General features: G+C 34.8%; 1 protein-coding gene across 1 annotated transcript in view; it reads right to left on the minus strand.

The window, feature by feature from the left end:
- Positions 1–10,802, minus strand: part of CTSC (cathepsin C) — a 49,280-nt gene extending 38,478 nt beyond the window's left edge. Inside the window, exons 1-2 of the mRNA XM_012546760.3 lie at positions 10,436–10,802; positions 7,040–7,185 (exon numbers count right to left, since the gene is read on the minus strand). Coding sequence (XP_012402214.1) covers positions 7,040–7,185; positions 10,436–10,610 — 321 coding nt within the window. The 5' untranslated portion in view covers positions 10,611–10,802. The remainder of the gene's footprint in view (positions 1–7,039; positions 7,186–10,435) is intronic.
- Between the last annotated feature and the right edge of the window lie 7,144 nt (positions 10,803–17,946).

Consider the following 17,946-nt stretch of genomic DNA (forward strand, 5'->3'; position numbering starts at 1 on the left):
AGGAGCAAAATAAAATTCAACTGAGGTAAGTTCAAGTATTAGGAAATCAAACTAAAAAAAGCAAAGCTTCTGCAGCCAGCAATAAACTTATAAAATCATTTCAACTAAAAGTTTAATGTTTTTTCAACTCATTTCTTTTTATTAAAAAATGTTAATGTAGTGAAACAGGTGACTCAGTAGAGCCTAGCTTTTCAAACTCTAGCTGCCTGTGCAAACGACTGTCCTTCATGTTCAAAGAAGACACTAGTGTTGTTTCCTGTTGCTTTTGACATTTCAGAGGAGTAGTTGAAGAGATGGATAGATGACCAGGACTCCCTTTCCCAAAGACTGTGTGTACATACTGTTCTTTGGTTTGTAGCCTCAGTTTTGTAGCAGGAGAGTTTTGACTCTTGGCCTCAGTATTCCCAGTATGCCTCAGTTTAAAAAGAGCCACCTAATTTTTGATGGTTCCATGCCAGACTTTTTAAAAATAACTATAAAACAATAAAAACTAGGGTTACTTGATTTTGGCAAATATGGATTAGGCTCTTTCTTAAATAGTATGTGTGTTGTTAATGTGTCTGGCCCAGTATTCTTCATGCTTAATTAATAAAAATACTAGTAAAGAGATCAATAATCTGACATTCCACCCAAATGAGGCATTAATAATATTGCGCATGCAGAATATCATCTCCAGTGAGCACATGCATATGCACAGGCAATAGCAAGCATGATGTTAATGTTGGATTTCTTACTTAAATCTACAAACTCTACTATGCTCTGAGTTTAGCACTTGCCTATCAGGTACTAGTGGCAATGGGGCCTTTCTTTCCTTTAAGCAAACCAGGTCTTTCTCTGCTATGTGAGGTAGGAGAGAGGAGCTAATTGATCCTCACAAGAAAGTGAGGGTAATAGGAGGCATTGACATCTGGCCTCTCATCTTCCCTTGCATATTTTTTCCATTACCCACTTCTCATATTTATGAATAGTACATGAGAAATGAGAGGAAAGTGAAGGGACAGTGATATTCATAAATGCATGATTGACAGGGGAAAATTCTACTTTTTCTCCTTTCTCCTATTCCTTTTCTGATTATCCTGCCAACTCTCGTGGACCAGATTAGTTTTACATTTAACCTAATCCTTCAGAAAAGTTAAGGGATCAGTGATTTAGAACTAACATCATTCTGAGAAATTTGGCCAACGTCACACAGATTCAGTATGAAAGTTCTTAGGTTTGACCAGTGAGAAGGTTAACAGAGAAAATGTTCCTTGCTCTAGTTTTTTCAATAGGAAAGGCTGATGTCACAGAGATGCATATCATGATTATGATAGAGGGGTGGGCTCTGTAAGTGTAAGGAAATATACTATCTGGGTACAATCTAGGAGAGTGATTTGGCAATCCTAAATTGTCTCAAAAACATTATCTTTATTGAAGCAATGCAGTGTTTCTTAGAGGACGGGGCTATTATGTCTCTTACTCTAGTAGCTTCCCATATATGTAGTTAATATGAGAATCACATCTGAATAATTAAATTCTCGATTCACATATTCAGCATGCATATCCTAAGCTATTTGGAGATCTCTATGGCTTAGCAGAAGAGTTATAAAGCAATTCTGATAGCTAAGAACAGGCACGCTTAAACAGGAAGATGGCATAAGCTAGAAAGATCTGTTCCTCTTTTCCCTCACCCTTTGAGGATTAAAGTGCAAAAGACACAAGCATTATGTAATTTAGGGGAAAAAAATAAGGTAAAATACATCAATAGTGCTCACCCAAGTTGTTCCTCAGATGTTCAAATCATACTTCCCCACAGTCCCCACGTGCAAGAAAAACTGACTCATTAAATCAGTGACATCCTAAGAAAATTTCACAAAGGATCAAATGTGGTATGAAATTAAGATTAAGAAAAAAGCATGATTAAAGCATGGTAAGGCATTATAAAATTGTCATATTTAGACAAATAGTAAAAGGCAAATTTTGACCTTTTTTTTAACACTTGAATTATGCTAAATAAGTCTTTACAAGTCCAAAGGTAAAAACTAGAATTAACATCAGCTATAGGTTATATTGGGTTAAGTTTGCTTATTCTGGAATCATTCCTATTTATCAAATGGTAGACCTTAAAGGCTGAAATATCATTCTTTACCGCTGAGCCAAGAAAGCCAGTCAAAATTTAAATTGTAGACCCACACAAATCTATAACCAAAGAAAGACATGAGATTGACATTTCTAGTGTTGATCACAAACATTAAGTAAAGCATAAAATATCTAACTTTAAGGGGGTAGGATTCTCAGAGAAAGGAGCTCCAAAGTGAGAATCATAATGCATTATAATAAGAATGTAATATAAACATGGGCACACATACAGAGACACCCTAGAAAGAAGATTCAAATGGACACTTATAAAGAATATCATTTCAAACAATATCTTGATTAGAAAAGAATAAGTTTTGGCAAGGGGTGACCAAAAAAAGGTGACCCTTTTTTACTTTTCCTTAACCTGTACGCTCAGAAGAAGTGACATTAACAAAAGAAAAAAGAAAAAAAATAAAGCTCCTAGATATAATTATTTGGAAAAGCATAAACTAGTCTAGTTCTTAGCTTACTTTCTATGATTTCCCCCTCTACTAGGGTATTTTGGAAGTAGATATGGATGAGAGATTGGTGATGGATGTAAACTCAATACATTTAGAAGAAAAAAAGAAAACACCTGTCTCTTAAAATAACACAATGTTGGCTGTTTACAAGTAGAAGACACTCTTTTAAAGAGAACACAATTTCTAGGTCACTACTAAAAAGGCAAATACAACAAAAATGCTTCCTTCTAAATTATTTAGATAGTTCAACTCTTGCACAAGAGTAAGGAATAATTACTTTCTCTGCCTGTCTCTCTATGTCTGCATCTCTCTCTCTCTCTTCCTCAAGCATAACTGGGTAGGTAGTGAGAGTGGCTGGCCTACATGTTTGTCTATTGGCTTCATTTTGACTTTTTAAGAATTCTAGAATGTTTCGGCTTGAAGGAAAACTTAAAGAACACTGAATCCAACACCTTCATTTTATCTATGAAGTAATGGAGACCCTGAAAGAGGAAGTGATGTGCCCAAAGTGACATAGCTAGTTAGCAACCACTGATCTGCTCAGAACTCAGATGATTCATTATTTCCCAAGTGCTTTTTCTGCATAATAAAATCACAATAAGGAAAAAGAAATTTTAATTTCAAACTACTGTTCGGTTAGTGGGGAAGAGTATACTTAGATAAAGCTACGTCCCAATTAGTAGGAATAATGACAATCATGAAATGGTCACATATATTCAAATTCACACTATTTATTATAATTACATAAAATATAGTCATTGGTGGAATTTGAATTCCACTTTGCCCAGGAAAATTTTGAATAATGCAACTATTTCATGAGATTTCTTTTTCATACTAATTGGACTTGGCCATACCATATGTGGAAAAAAAAAAAAAGCCAGTTTCCAGGTAAGACCAGAATAAATAAACCTTAACAAGATTCTTAAACATAGGAATGAGATATGGAAATGTGAGTAAAGAGCAATATGTAATTCATTTCCCTTGCCCGATATTAGAAAATAAAATGCATGTCTTATTTCTTCTCTCCTCAGTTACTAGAAGATTAGTTCATTGCCATCTTCCAAAAATCTCTGAAAGACCCATAAAATCATAAAAGGTTAAGTTGTGAAAGGTATTCTAGAGGTCATTTAGTCCAATCTGTGACATGCAGAAGTGTTGCTCTGGGATATCCTTGATGAGAAATCACCTGATTAAATGTTTCCAAGGATAGGTGTCTCCTTACTTCATTAGATAGTAATATTTTGAATGGTTTTGAAATACTTATGTTCAAAAAGTTCATTATAATTGCTAAAAAGTGATTTCTTCTATAGAACTGAAATCTGACTACCCATAATTTACACACACTTGTTCTAGTTTTGCACAGAGTCCAAAGCAGATTATCTCTCCTCCACAAGAATGTTATCCAAATATTTTAAAATAATGACCACCTCTCTCTACCTTGTCTTTCCAAATACTTTCAACAGAATTTTCTATAAGATAGTTTCTATAATTATTTTTAGTCTAGACACATGGTTTCATCGATAGATAACATAGTGAGCTGCTTTGCAATTTAAAGACTTATTGAGAAACTAGAGGTAGTATCTCAATCAATCAACAAGCATTTACTGTGTAGCAGATTCTGTGCTAACAGATGGGGGATAAAAAGGTCAAAGTGAAATAATCCCTGCCCTCCTGAAGAATACATGGACATACACTATATAAGTATAAAGGAAATTCACATATACTTACACATACCATATATGCATATATTCTATATAATAGGCATACACAGATGTGAATATGCATGTGTGTATATATACATACATATATGTGTGTATACACACATGTACATATGTAAATTTGGGGAAAGGGATTAGTAACAGAATGAGTTGGGAAAAACCTGAAGATAATGCTTTAGTTGGAGTTTGAAGAAAGCTAAGGATTTTTAAAAGCAGAAATGAGGAGGGAGGCATTCTAGGCATAGTGACCAGGAATGTATCTAGTATTATCTCTGCTAAACTACTTCCTTTTTCTTAAGAATAATAATCATATTTAATAGAAGATTTAACTAGCATGTTAAAATTTGAAAAGAGCTTCACACATATTAATTCATTTGATCCTCCCCGCAACCCTGAAAGTGGTTTGACTATTTCCATTTTACATATAAATAAACTGAAAAGTTATATGACTTGCCCAATAACATGATTATTAAGTCCCTTACTTGTATTTGTTGTCTTTCCCTTTGGTGAAAATCTAGTGTCTCTCCTGAAATGTGGCTTATATGTACTGTTAGTTATCTTTTTCCACATATATGTGTATATACCTATTAACACATATATTTTATATTGTATGTGTAGAGATATAAATCTTCCTTTGTATCACCAACAATGCCTAACACAATATCTTGAAGATAAAAGGCACTCTATAAATGTCTGACTGTTTTTATTATCACTATAAATGAAAGCCTGAAAACAAAACTCAGTAGATAGAGAATTGTGATTGTCTTGTCTGTATATTCCTTTCCTAATAAATCAATCTTCTGCTCATCTCTTTCTATTAAGAGGTAGACTGGGAGAAAGGTTCCTTTTTGGTTTCCAAATAATTTTTCCAATTTAGAATTATTTCAAAGGAAAAAAATTTCTTCCTCCATAGAAAGTGTTAGTATCATTTATATATTTTCATCTTATTCTAGGTACTTAAGTAAGTTGTTCTGACTCATTGATGTGGCTATTTAAAAAAAAAAAACAAATAGCAAAAATCAAATAGAAATGTTATACATACATACATATATATATATATACATACATTATATATACATATATATATAAAGAGAGAGAGAGAGAGAGAGAGAGAGAGAGAGAGAGAGACATATATAGAGAAATGGTTGCTAGATTCTTTCACTTTATTACTGGCACAATACAATTAGAAACTATGAATCTTAATCTTAATTTCATGATTACTTAAAGTTTTGCCATAAAAATTTAAGTTATCTTAATTATATTACTTATCTCAAAAAAAATCTCATCCTTTTTGATATCTATAAATTTGATCTGATTAGTAAAAGTCAAGAATTTGCACACACCCTAAAGACCACAATACAATAGAATGTTGAACTTATGAATCTTGGAGTATGAAATAAGTCACTTTTTATTGATATGGCCTTGGACAAATTTAATCTATCTGGGAGTTGGTATCCTTATCTATAAAATCAGGGCATTGGTTTGAATGCGTTCCATAATCCCTTGATCATAAAATAGATACTGAATAAGTCTATTTCTAATATGTGAAGGTAGAGTCAACATAAGTCATTGGAAAAATAAAGCTATTAGGTTCTTCAAGAATGTATATATAAAGTAAGTACTTAAATATTATTGAAGAAAAGTAAAATGAGGAGGTAGGGACTGATCATCTTTAACATGATAAAAACTCAAAGGGAAAAGGTCTACTTGTTGGATTCCTAAAGAAATTCAACTACCTGACTAGGGCAAATAACTTCCAAGGTCCCCTTGAATGGCAGAATTCTATTCTCCTATTAGTCAACATTAGCACACAATCAGAACTCATATTCTGAAAATGAACCACATATATTCAACAGTGAAACTCTCCTGGTTACAGTATCTTTCACTTTCTCATGAACTTTTTGATTGTTAAATTCCGTTTTACACAAGTAGTTCCATGAAGAGGCTTTTATTTACTTTGCATTATATGCTGTTAGGCTTGTGGATTTAATTTTCTTGGACCATTTAAAATTACATTTGTATAGGCAGCTGTTTCTGAGTTTAAAGAGAAATCTGGATCACAGTCTTCATCTGGGTCATAGTCTACAATCTTCCAGGAAATGTTTGTAGTTAAGACCTTCTGTTGAGGGAAGTAATATGATCTGGTACACTATAAAATGTGAGCTCAATAGTTCAGGCCTGTATATGTAAGGAGAAATGACCTAATTTGACCAAATTTCTGCCAATGCCTTAATTAATAACACTGTTGTAACCCTTGGGTTGACCATCTTCTGGAGTCATTTTTGGTCCTTTCCATCAGGTTATTCTCATGATCCATTTTGTACTTAACTGTAAAAGGACAATCAGATCGGTAAGAGTCTTTCAGAGCCACAACACAAAAGTCTGAGAGGGAAGCTATAAATCCAAAATAAACTGATTTTGTTTTAATTTATAATTTTGAGGGACCAGACCAGACAAATAATTACCATTACAATTAGAAAAGAAGGGTGTAGCCACATTTATCAAACTGTGAAGATACATGCAGTTAACTGTGCACAAATAAAAATAAATTGAGTTTAATTTGTTTATATTTAACTATTTATGAATTCTAATTTTACATAAAGATGACTACTTTAATTACTCAAGGGAAGGGTAATGTCCAAAATTATGACTTTCTTTTCACTCTTTTTTGATGCTGACAAAGGGAACAGATATTAAACAGAGGGTTCAATGAAAATGAGAAAAATAATTAAGGAAACTGACCTTAAAAAAGGCAAACCATTTGTAATCATTTAGCACAACTTCAAAACCTTGATTGTAAATGATAGTGAAGAAGCCAGAATTGCCAAAGTCATCAGTTGCTGTATCTAACTTCTGCAGGTGTACTATTACTTTCTTTCTTGGTGGCCCTGAGGACAAGAAATGGCAAAGAAAAGTTAGACATTTAAGAAACAGCGATAAATACTTCTCATTCATTTTTTTTTCTATCCTAATCAAGTTGCTTTTTAATCATGCATCAGATTTGGGCTCTTTTCATCCTCTATTGAAAACAAGATGATCCTCATTTTTGATCAAGTCCTGTGAAACACAATCTTGCAACTGTATTGTTACTTGGTCCTGTGGAAAAGGCTATGTTCTTAAGCAAGAAGGCTGTGGAGAATTTTCTAATAGTCTTGTGATAGTCATCCACCTCCAGAGAGAGGGATATGGGGATTGAATGTGGATCACAACACAGTATTTTCACCTTTTTTTTTTTTTTAATTCTGTTTGTTTGCTTGCTTGTTTTTTTCATTCTCATTGTTTCCTTTTGATCTGGTTTTTCTTGTGCAGCATGATAAATGTGGAAATATATTTAAAAGAATTGCACATGTTTAACCTACAGAGTTGCTTGCTATCTAGGGGAAGAGAGAGGTGAGGAGGGAAGGAGAAAAAACTGGAACATAAGGGTTTTGAAAGTTTTGAAAATTATCTTTGCATGCATTTTGAAAAATAAAAAGGTTTTATTATATATATATATTTTAAAATGGCCATCCCTAGAAAGATAGCAACACAAAAGGAAATAGATAAAACTGGGCTTGGTATCAGGAAGCCGTGAGTTCAAATTTGGCCTAAAATATTTGTCACTTCTGTGATATTGGACAAGTCACCTCAATGGTCACTGCTTCAGCTTCTTTAACTGTAAAATAGTGATAATTATATCACCTATCTCAACTGGTAAGAAATAATAAAAAATACCTACTTTTGAAGTATTTAGCACAGTGCCTAGGAACACAGTATGTACTTAATAAATGTATCCCCTTTCTTTATGCTCATCTAAATTCTTAATATGGATAATTCTGAAGCATACTGAGTGTTGTTCTTCTGCAGAATTTAACTGCACTGACTAACCAAAGTATAGCAAATATTTTCTTCTTTGGAGATATGACAATGTATTGTTGGAGGTCTCTTTAGGTATTGAACCCTAAAAGCATCATTATTTTTTTTTTTTTGTTACTTTACTTCAAGAGTTTCTCCATGAAGGTTCCCCACATCCAATTAAATATATGCTAATCACAAATGCTCCACACACTGGTAGACATAGGATCATAGATCCAGAACTAGAAGAAGTTCTAGAGGCCATATCATTCAAACTCCCCATTTTGTAGATGACAAATTGTACAGAGATAAGGCTCAAAGAGATTAAGTGATTTGCCTAGAGTCAAATAGTTAAGGCACACATGAGACAAGTTGACAACTCAAACTTTTCTGATTCCAATTTCAGTACTCTACTGTCTCTTGCTAATTTTTATGACTTGCATTAGCTTGACAAATTGATCCTCTACGGATCAGTCTTTTAGTGATAAACTTCATCATTTAAGCTGGTTCTCAGACAACAGCTTATCATAAGGCTCTCCTTCTCTCAAGTCTTACTTAACAGGATCTATTAGACTTTGAACTCCCAACATACATATCTTTTGAGAATCAAACACATGTCCCTGCCCTAAGAAAACATCAGAGGTTGACTTGAGGATCTCTAACATATTTTATGTTGCCTCCATAGCTTGGACTGTATCCACATTATGGGACTTGAACTCTATTTTATGAGATATAGGATAATTTTTTTTGCTCATATCCAAAGTTGAAACTCATTTTGGCCAGCTAGCTGCCAGGCTAAACTTGTCCCGGGATGCATAACTTCCATAAGGAAAAACAGACCAAAACTTCTATAATGCTTCTACAACCTGGAGTTGTACACTTAAGTGATTTTTTTTAGTACATAAAAAACTAGTATCTGCTTTCAAGGAACTCAGTCTAATGCCAGGTCATGCCCAATAATTAATAAAAAAAAAAAAAAAAAAGAAATAGTCATACCTTGAAACTAGAGCAGTAGGCTTATGATATATTTAAATAAGTACCTTTTGGGGGGAAACTCCACAACTGTCAGCTTCCTCTTTTCACCTCTCTTCCAATATAATATGGAAGTTTCCTTTGCTGTATCCTAAATTATGTTCTAAATTCATTTCTTTTCCCAGGCAAACTCATAATCCCAAAGGGATCTAGCCATAATCTTTGATTTCATGCAACTGATTAAACTAGTATCAAAAAACCCAAAAAAACCAAAACACATGTTCCAAATTCGGGTTCTGTCCAGAATCTTAGGTCTTAGGGGGAAATGAAAAAGGGAGGAGAGAAATTGCTAGCTTTAGAAAGGACCTAGGAATCAAGGTGACTGTAATCTGCCAGCCTAAAGAGTGAAATTAATAAAGAAATCCATTTAGATCAGAAGATGCCTTTAGACTAATGATGAGGTATATTACCTGTGTCCAGAGAAAGAACTGATACTGTTTGAATTCAGACTGAAGCATATTTTTCACTTTCTTTCTTTTTCTCGATTCTTCATGTACAAAATGACTAATATGGAAATTTTACACAATTACATATGTATAACCTATATCTGATTATTTACTATCTCAGGGAGGGGGGTGGGGAAGAATAGAGAGAGAGAGTGGAATAGAATTTGGAACTCAAAACTTTTTTAAAATGTTAAAAAAAATCATTTTAACACGTGACTGAGGGAAAATAAAATATATTCTTAAAAAAGAAGTTGCCTTTAGAATTAGATTTATAAGATACTACAACAAATACCAAAGTACAATGATATCCCGGTTACACAGGAAACTCCTAGAGGGCAAAGATTTTGCTATTGTTTTGGGATGTTTTTGTTTGTATTTTGCATTTCTTTGAATCTACAAAGCTCAGCACAGGACCATACATGTAATAATAGGCTCTTAATAAATGCATGTTGATTGATAAGTAACCTATTCCACAGAGGATCTTTAAGAGTTTGAAGGATTAGGGAAAAAAAAAAATAAAGTTCATAAGGACTCAACTTGCCTTACTTTGAGCTGAAGTATGAGGGGTTCTGGTCCTCAAATCCAGGCAGTAGTGTCTCAATCTAGTGTTAAAGAGAAGAGGGGCCAAGAACAAGAGGGCCCCGGGGCATTTCAGTGTAAACTCTTAATAAACTCACCTGAATTGAATTGAAAGGAAGAAAAATGAAAAAGGTAGTGGGGGAGGGGATAAGGGAAAGGAAAGGGCCTCACTACCTGTTATGATAGGAGGAAGGCATTCTCAAATAAAAGAAAAGGAAGAAGTGGGGTAGGGGTTCTAGGCACTTACCCAACACAGAGCAGTTGATGCTGTTGTCCGGAGACCCCAGTCCGTCGGACACCTGGAAAACCCAGGTGCCCAGCAGATCAGAGTAAGTGCAATTGGCGGGAGTGTCTGAGAAGGCAGGGCGGACCTCAGAGAGAAGGAAGAGGACAGGCAGCAACCAGCAGCCCCACAGTCTCATCCTACCAAGTAGGCACGCGGCGCGGGGTCCTGGCTCCTGTGGAAGGTGCTCTGAGGGGAACGCAGCCCAGCTGCAATGAAGTCAGGAGCAAGGCCACCGCGGGTGTAAGGATTATAAAGCTCAGCAGCTTTAGGGGGCCGGAAAAGAGGAGGCCCCAGAGGGATCACGCGGTGGGGGCGAGATAGGGGAGGGGGGAAAAGGGAACTGTCACACGTACCCCGCCTCCCCACCCCCGCCCCTGCCTGGCCTCTGGCCCGCCCCTTTCAAAGTTTGGGGACTTGGGTAGGCTCTGGGACGCCAAGAGACCGGGTCTGGTGGATGTGTTGCGCTGGCCCCCTTGCTCTAGGGTTGCCTCTGGAGAAGGGATGAAGGGGAACGGAACGGGACGCACTGGACTGGGCTCCCTGGAGACTAAAAGAAGGAAGGGCTTATAAACCCCGCAAGGTCCAGGAATTCCGAACACCCACAGACTCAAGTTTCTAGTGCTCAATCAAAAGGAAGCAGTTAGCCTGAGTTACTGCTGGGTCAGAACCTCAGAATATTAATGACGTGTCCTGAGAAAGTTAGCTTCCCAGCTGCTTAGCTGGACAGAGGATCGGCTGGCCTCTGACTTCAGTAAAGGGCTGCGAAGGGGGAAGGGGGGAAAGGAGAGGAAGGTGGCGGAGAGAAGACAAATCTTTCCTTAACAATTTCTCAAATGAATACTGCACTAGCCCAGCACTGAGGTGCTATTTCTCTTCTACACCCCTATCCCCGCCCCCGCCTTGTTTTTTCCTTTCTCCAACTTTTGTGACCTTGCCTTCCTAAGGGTCCCTTACTTCATTGTCCAGTTAATTTCTTTTGATTCCTAAATTAATTTACCCCCTCCGGGAAGTTCCCTAAGACTTTCGGCTCCCCGCCCTTCCCCCCACCCCCACCGTAGCACTTTGCACTTCTTTAAAGTACTTAATCTGGTAATGTTTTGCATTTTGGTTAATTGTAGAAAAACCTTATCTATCTATGGTATTCCAAGATCCACTTAGGCCAGAGGCTGAATTACTTGAACTTTGTGTTTTTCCCAGTACCTAGCACATTACTCTGCACAGAAAACTTAATAAATATTTGTTAATATTTTCTCAGGGATTTTGTTCTGACTACTTACCTGTATGTGAAAGGGAGAATTTGTATTTCTGATTTCTATCAGGCTAGAATATATTTAAAACCTTGGACGTTTTGGAGGCTGAGTAGGTGATATTGACCTAAGCTGAATGACTATTTTGGGGGTATATTGTAGCAGGCTTTCTTATTTAGTTACAGTATGTGTTATAGCTGGGGGTTGAGGTTCCTGGATAAACTTTTTTTTTTAAACCCTTCCCCCTCCAAAAAATTATATTCTGATTTATATTCCTGGGGTAAGCTAACTTTAAAAAAAAAAAAATCCATCCCCCACCCCCACTCCCAACGTTTTTCTCTTCTCTTTCCTTTTTTCCTTTCCTCTTCTTCTTTTCCTAAGTTCTGGGGTAGATTTAATCAGATAAATAAGGAGTAGCTACACTTACATTCTTGAATAAACAAGAGAAGCAAGGCGGTAGCCAAAACATTTTTTCAGCTCTTATTACTTTGTTTAAAATTAGCCTGCTGGAAATTTGAGAGGTAGGTAAGATATTTAAAAATCCTGATAGTGTATACAAATATAAATTTAAGATTGTAACTGTGTCACAAAGAATCAGTGGGAAAAGTACTTTGGTTAGTTAATGAGCTTTTGACAATTATGTTATATATCATTCTTGTTCAACAGTTGAATCTCAGGGTTTCCTTACAAATTCTTCAATCCAAGCAATTATACTAGTCACTTGTAGAAAACTCTGACCTTCAAAACGAGTACATGACTTGGGCATAAAGGATGGCACCATAAACAAATTAGGAGAACAAGGGATAATTTACTTATCAGATCTTTGGAGAAGGGAGGAATTTTTGACCAAAAAACTAGAGACCATGAAAGGCAAAATGGACAACTTAGATTACATTAGATACAAGTTTTTGTACAAACAAAATCAACAGAATCAAGATGAAATGAGAAGTACAAAACTGGGGAAAAAAATCTTTACAGCCAGTGTTTCTGTAAACTGCTAAAATTTTGCTAATTTTAGCAAATTGCTAAAATATATAAAGAATTGTGTCAGATTTATAAGAATACAAGTCATTCCCCAAATGATAAATGGTCAAAGGTTCAGATGATGAAATTAAAGCCATCTATAGTTATATGAAAAAAAAAGTTCTAAATCACTATTGATTAGAGAAATGCAAATTAAAGCAGTTCTGAGGTACCATCTCACACCTTTCAGATTGGCTTAGATGACAGGAAAAGATAATGATAAATGTTGGAGGGGATGTGGAAAAATTGGGACACTACTGCATTGTTGATGGAATAATGGAATGATCCAACCATTCAGGAAAGCAATTTGGAACTATGCTCAAAGGCCTATCAAACTGTGCATACCCTTTGACCCAGCAGTGTCATACTGGATCTGTATTCTAAGAAAATCATAAAGGAAGGAAAAGGATTTAGATGCGCAAAAATATTTCTAGCCTGTCTTTTTGTGATAGAAAGAATTAGAAAATGAGTAGATATTCGTCAATTGAGGAATGGCAGAAGTTGTAGATGAAGGTATATCTTCTATACCTTCTATAAAAAATGATGAACAAGCTGATTTTAGAAAGGCCTGGAAAGATTTACATGAATTGATGCTGAGTGAAACAAGCAAACCAGGAATACATTGTACATAGTAAAAGCAAGAATGAGTGATGATCAACTATGAAAGACTTGGTTGTTCTCAGTGGTTCAGTGATCCAAAGCAATCTCAATAGACTTTGGATAGAAAATACCATCTGCATCCAGAAAAAGAACTAAGGAGACAACATATGCTATGTTCACTTCTTTTTTTCTGATTTTTTTTTTTATCCCTCCCATGGTTTTCCTCTTTTGCTCTGATTTTTCTCTCCCAACATGATTCATAAGACATTGTGTATTAAAAGTAAATAAATTTATTAGGAAAAAAAAAGAAAATTCTGATCTTCATTTTCTTCACTGGTAAAATAAAGGGTACAGTTGAAAAGGATCTGGGTTTAAATCTAGTTTCTGAGGCAACCATACTTACTCTGAGCACATTTGGGCTCTAGTCCTATGAATGTTAAGCAACTTCTAGACTTTATGTTACAGTAACATAGTAGTAACATGGTAGTAATCTGTTAAGTAGAAGGAATTCCCCATAGAAGGCCTAAAAAACTGATTCAGTCTTTTTTTTTTTTTTTTTTTTCCCAATTGTGCCCAAGTCTTGGTGATTTCATTTGGGGATTTCTTGGCAAAGATGCTAGAGTAGTTTTGCCATTTCCTTCTCCAGCTTATTGTTACAGATGAGGGACCAAGATAAAGAGTTTAGTAACTTGCCCAGGTTCACACAGCTGATAAGAGTCGGGGCTGTATTTGAACTCAGGAAGATGAGTCCTCCTGACACCAGGCCTGATGTTCTATCTACTGGGCCACCTTTCTTTCTTATAAGACCGATACTGAAACTAAATTAAAGGAAGAAAACTAGTAAACCACACTTGTGTGGTCTGACCTTTCTGGAGATAGTTTAGGGTTTGTGAAAGATTATAAAAATAACTATAAAATTTTTTTCCTCAAGAACCTTGTTAAGTAGGCAGTAAATATATCATTACAAACTCCATTTTGCAGATGAGGAAACTAAATCTATTTAACTTTCATGAGCTCACACAGATGGAAAATGCTTTACCTAGAATTCACACTCAAGTTCCCGACTTCATGTTCATATATATATACCAGACTTAATTATCTCCGAGGTCTTTTCCAGCTCTGAAGTTCTGCAATTCTGCTAATAATTCTGCCACCACACACCATACTATTTCTGCTATCAGCAATTTAATTCCTTTTACTGGAAGTTTTCAAATATACCAGGGTTTTCAGAGGAAAAAATAAGGAAGCTTTTTTCCTTCAACTTGCATCTTGAAAAAAATAAGCTGTAATATTCTCTTTCCTCTCAGGGAATTGCTCAAGACCTTAGTTCACATTTAGTATCAAGGATCTTACATGAGTGACCTTTATGGAAGACAAGTAGCAGCCTTTATCAAGGAAACTAGGACTTCATTTTTTTCCTGAAGTAAATAAAGCATGTCTTACATATGTATATATGTATGTATGCATATGTATTTGTACACATGTATATTGTGTATGTGTGTGTATGTGTGTAGAAAGTTATCCCCAACATCTATATAAATTGCTGTGAAAAGTACGAAAAAACAGACTAACTTGATTTTCTCCCCAGCACTCTTCATTGGGGATCTTGGAATTTAAGTGAGTATACTAAAGGTACTTTCCCAAGAATTATTTTTGACAGATGTTAAGGATTAAGTAAGAATGCTGTATATTTGGTAACTTGATCTGATGTATCATTAAGTGTTGAGCAATAGGACCAACCTCCCTCTCATCATCTGTGTGACAGTGTCCTTTTTTTTTTCTGTATTTCTTTCATCTTATTTTACATTGTTTCTTTCATTTATTTATTCATTTTTTGCCAAAAAGGTAAAAAAAAATATGCAGACATATAAGGTGAATTCATGTTCTCTCTTTTTTTAGGCTCCCACCTGTGGACATCTTACTGGTTTTCCCCTTTAAAAGCATTCTCATTTTCCCAGATGAATTTATCACATCCTAGTTTTTATTCTATATATATATATATATATATATATATATATATATATATATATATATATATGCTTTATTTCTCTGATTATACATTAAACTTCATGAAGATGGGAACCACATTTGAGCAACTATATTTATGTTCAGGAAGATTGGCTTCCAATTTCACTTCTGACAATTAACTAGCACTGAAATCTCAAGCAAGTCACTCAATCTTTATGGATTTTATTTTTCTCTAATTTAATCCAATTTAGTAAATATTTATTTAGTACTTACTATGTTCCAGGCATTATGCTAAGCCTTGGGAAGATAATTAATAAAAAAACATACAATATCTGACCTCAAGGAATTTATAATCCAATGGAGAAGAAAAGATACAAAAAAAAGGTATTAATAAAAATGAAGGGGCTGAACTCATTAATATCCAGAGACTTTTCCTACTTTACTTCTCCATGATTTGAAGTTATACTATCTCTTTGGGCTTCATCATTTTCAACTGTAAAATTGGAGTAATACTACATTAGAAAATAGGAATTACAATGAAAAGCCATCGAGAACTTCCAAATTCTTCCAATAATCTAGATTTGTAAATTTAGAATCAATTTTGACCTTTCATTGTCTATAATCCTCCCATTACCATCTAATCATTTGCCAAGATTTGATGATTCTTTTAACCTTTGAAAAGTATTCTAAATCGTCTGATTCTTTTTGTACAGCAAAATAACATTTTGGTCATGTATACTTATTGTGTATCTAAGTTATATTTTAATATATTTAACATCTACTGGTCATCCTGCCATCTAGGGGAGGGGGTGGGGGGGTAAGAGGTGAAAAATTGGAACAAGAGGTTTGGCAATTGTTAATGCTGTAAAGTTACCCATGTATATATCCTGTAAATAAAAGGCTATTAAAAAAAAAAGAAAAGAAAAGTATTCTAAATCTATCTTGTTCTGTTCATTAATGTGGCCACCACCCTAGTTCAGATCCTCTTCCCATGACTATTACAATAGTTTATTAGTTTATTTTTATGCTTCCATTTTCCTTACTCTACAATACAGACAGCTGCCAAAATAATCTTTATAAAGCAAAATTATGACCTTGTCACTTTCCTGTTGAAGAATTATCAATTACTTCCTATTATCTACAGGATAAAAGGCAGAGGGAGAGGATAGATCCTGGAGTAGTGGTCCAAGGAATCCTAAAGTGTGAGACAAAATTGAATGACAACGTGTTCTACTTCCAACCTATGATTTTCAGATTTATTTCATGTTTTTGTTCACAACACACCATGCTTTTAGCTACACTGACCTATTTGCTCACCAAACTGGAGATGCTATCCCCCTCCTACCTGCTCATATATGGAATCACCTCTGTCTGCTCTTTAGGATTCAGTTTTAAGGTTCAACTCACCATTAAGTGAAATAATTCCTCATTTCACTAGACATTAGTGCTCTCTCCTCTTTTGAAATTGCCCTTTAATTATCTGTCTGTAACATATTATTTCTTTTTCCCAGTAGAATATAAATTTCTTATAAATTTTTAAAAATTTTTGTCTAAATTGTCTACAACACTAATTCTTAGTTTAGTGCCTAAATCATAATAATTACTTGATAAATGTTTGCTAAATTTAATTGAATTTATTGAATGATGGATCAATGTTGAATAAATTATGAACAAAACAAAAATAAATTCAGGCCAAACTATAAGGAAAGCAATCCAAGGCCCAAAGCAGGTTAGAGTATGAATAGTTATAGGATAAGAACATTCATCTTTTTATTAGAGATGAGTATGTGACATGGGAACATTTAAAACAATTTCACATTTACCAGAAGTTCAAAAGATCTATTCTCCAGGTGCAGTGAGTCATAAAGATCTTTTTGCAGTTAATTTATTAACTTATAGAATCATAGAATCTAAGAATTGAAAGGGACCTCAGAGAGTACCTAGTTTGACTTTTATCTGAAAACTAATCCTTTTTTTTTTTTTTTTGTAAGCATTTTTAAAAAATTATAGCTTTTTATATACAAAACATATGCACGGGTAATTTTTCGACATTGACCTTGCAAAAACTTGTTTCAACTTTCCCCTCCTTCCCTCCATCCCCTCCCCTAGATGGCAGATAGTCCCATACGTGTTAAATATCTTAAAGTATATGTTAAATCCAATATATGTATACATATTTATACAGTTATCCTATTTTACAAGAAAGATCAGATTTAGAAAGAAGGTAAAAATGACATGAGAAGAAAAAAAATGCAAGCAAACAATAACAGAGCAGAAATGTTATGTTGTGGTCCACACTCATTTCCCATAGTTCTCTCTCTGGTTGTAGCTGGTTCTGTTCATTACAGATCAATTGGAATGGATTTAGATCCTCTCATTGTTGAAGAGGGCCACTTCCATCAGAATATAGCCTCATATAGTATTGCTGTTGAAGTGTATAATGATTTCCTGGTTCTGCTCATTTCACTTAGCATCAATTCTTGTAAATCTCTCCAGGCCTCTCTGTACTCATCCTGCTGGTCATTTCTTACAGAACAATAATATTTCATAACATTCATATACTACAGTTTACTCAGCCATTCTCCAATTGGTAGGCATCTATTCAGTTTCTAGTTTCTAGCCACTATGAAAAGG

Source organism: Sarcophilus harrisii, chromosome 3 (genome assembly GCF_902635505.1).
Source record: "Sarcophilus harrisii chromosome 3, mSarHar1.11, whole genome shotgun sequence".
NCBI lineage: Eukaryota > Metazoa > Chordata > Mammalia > Dasyuromorphia > Dasyuridae > Sarcophilus > Sarcophilus harrisii.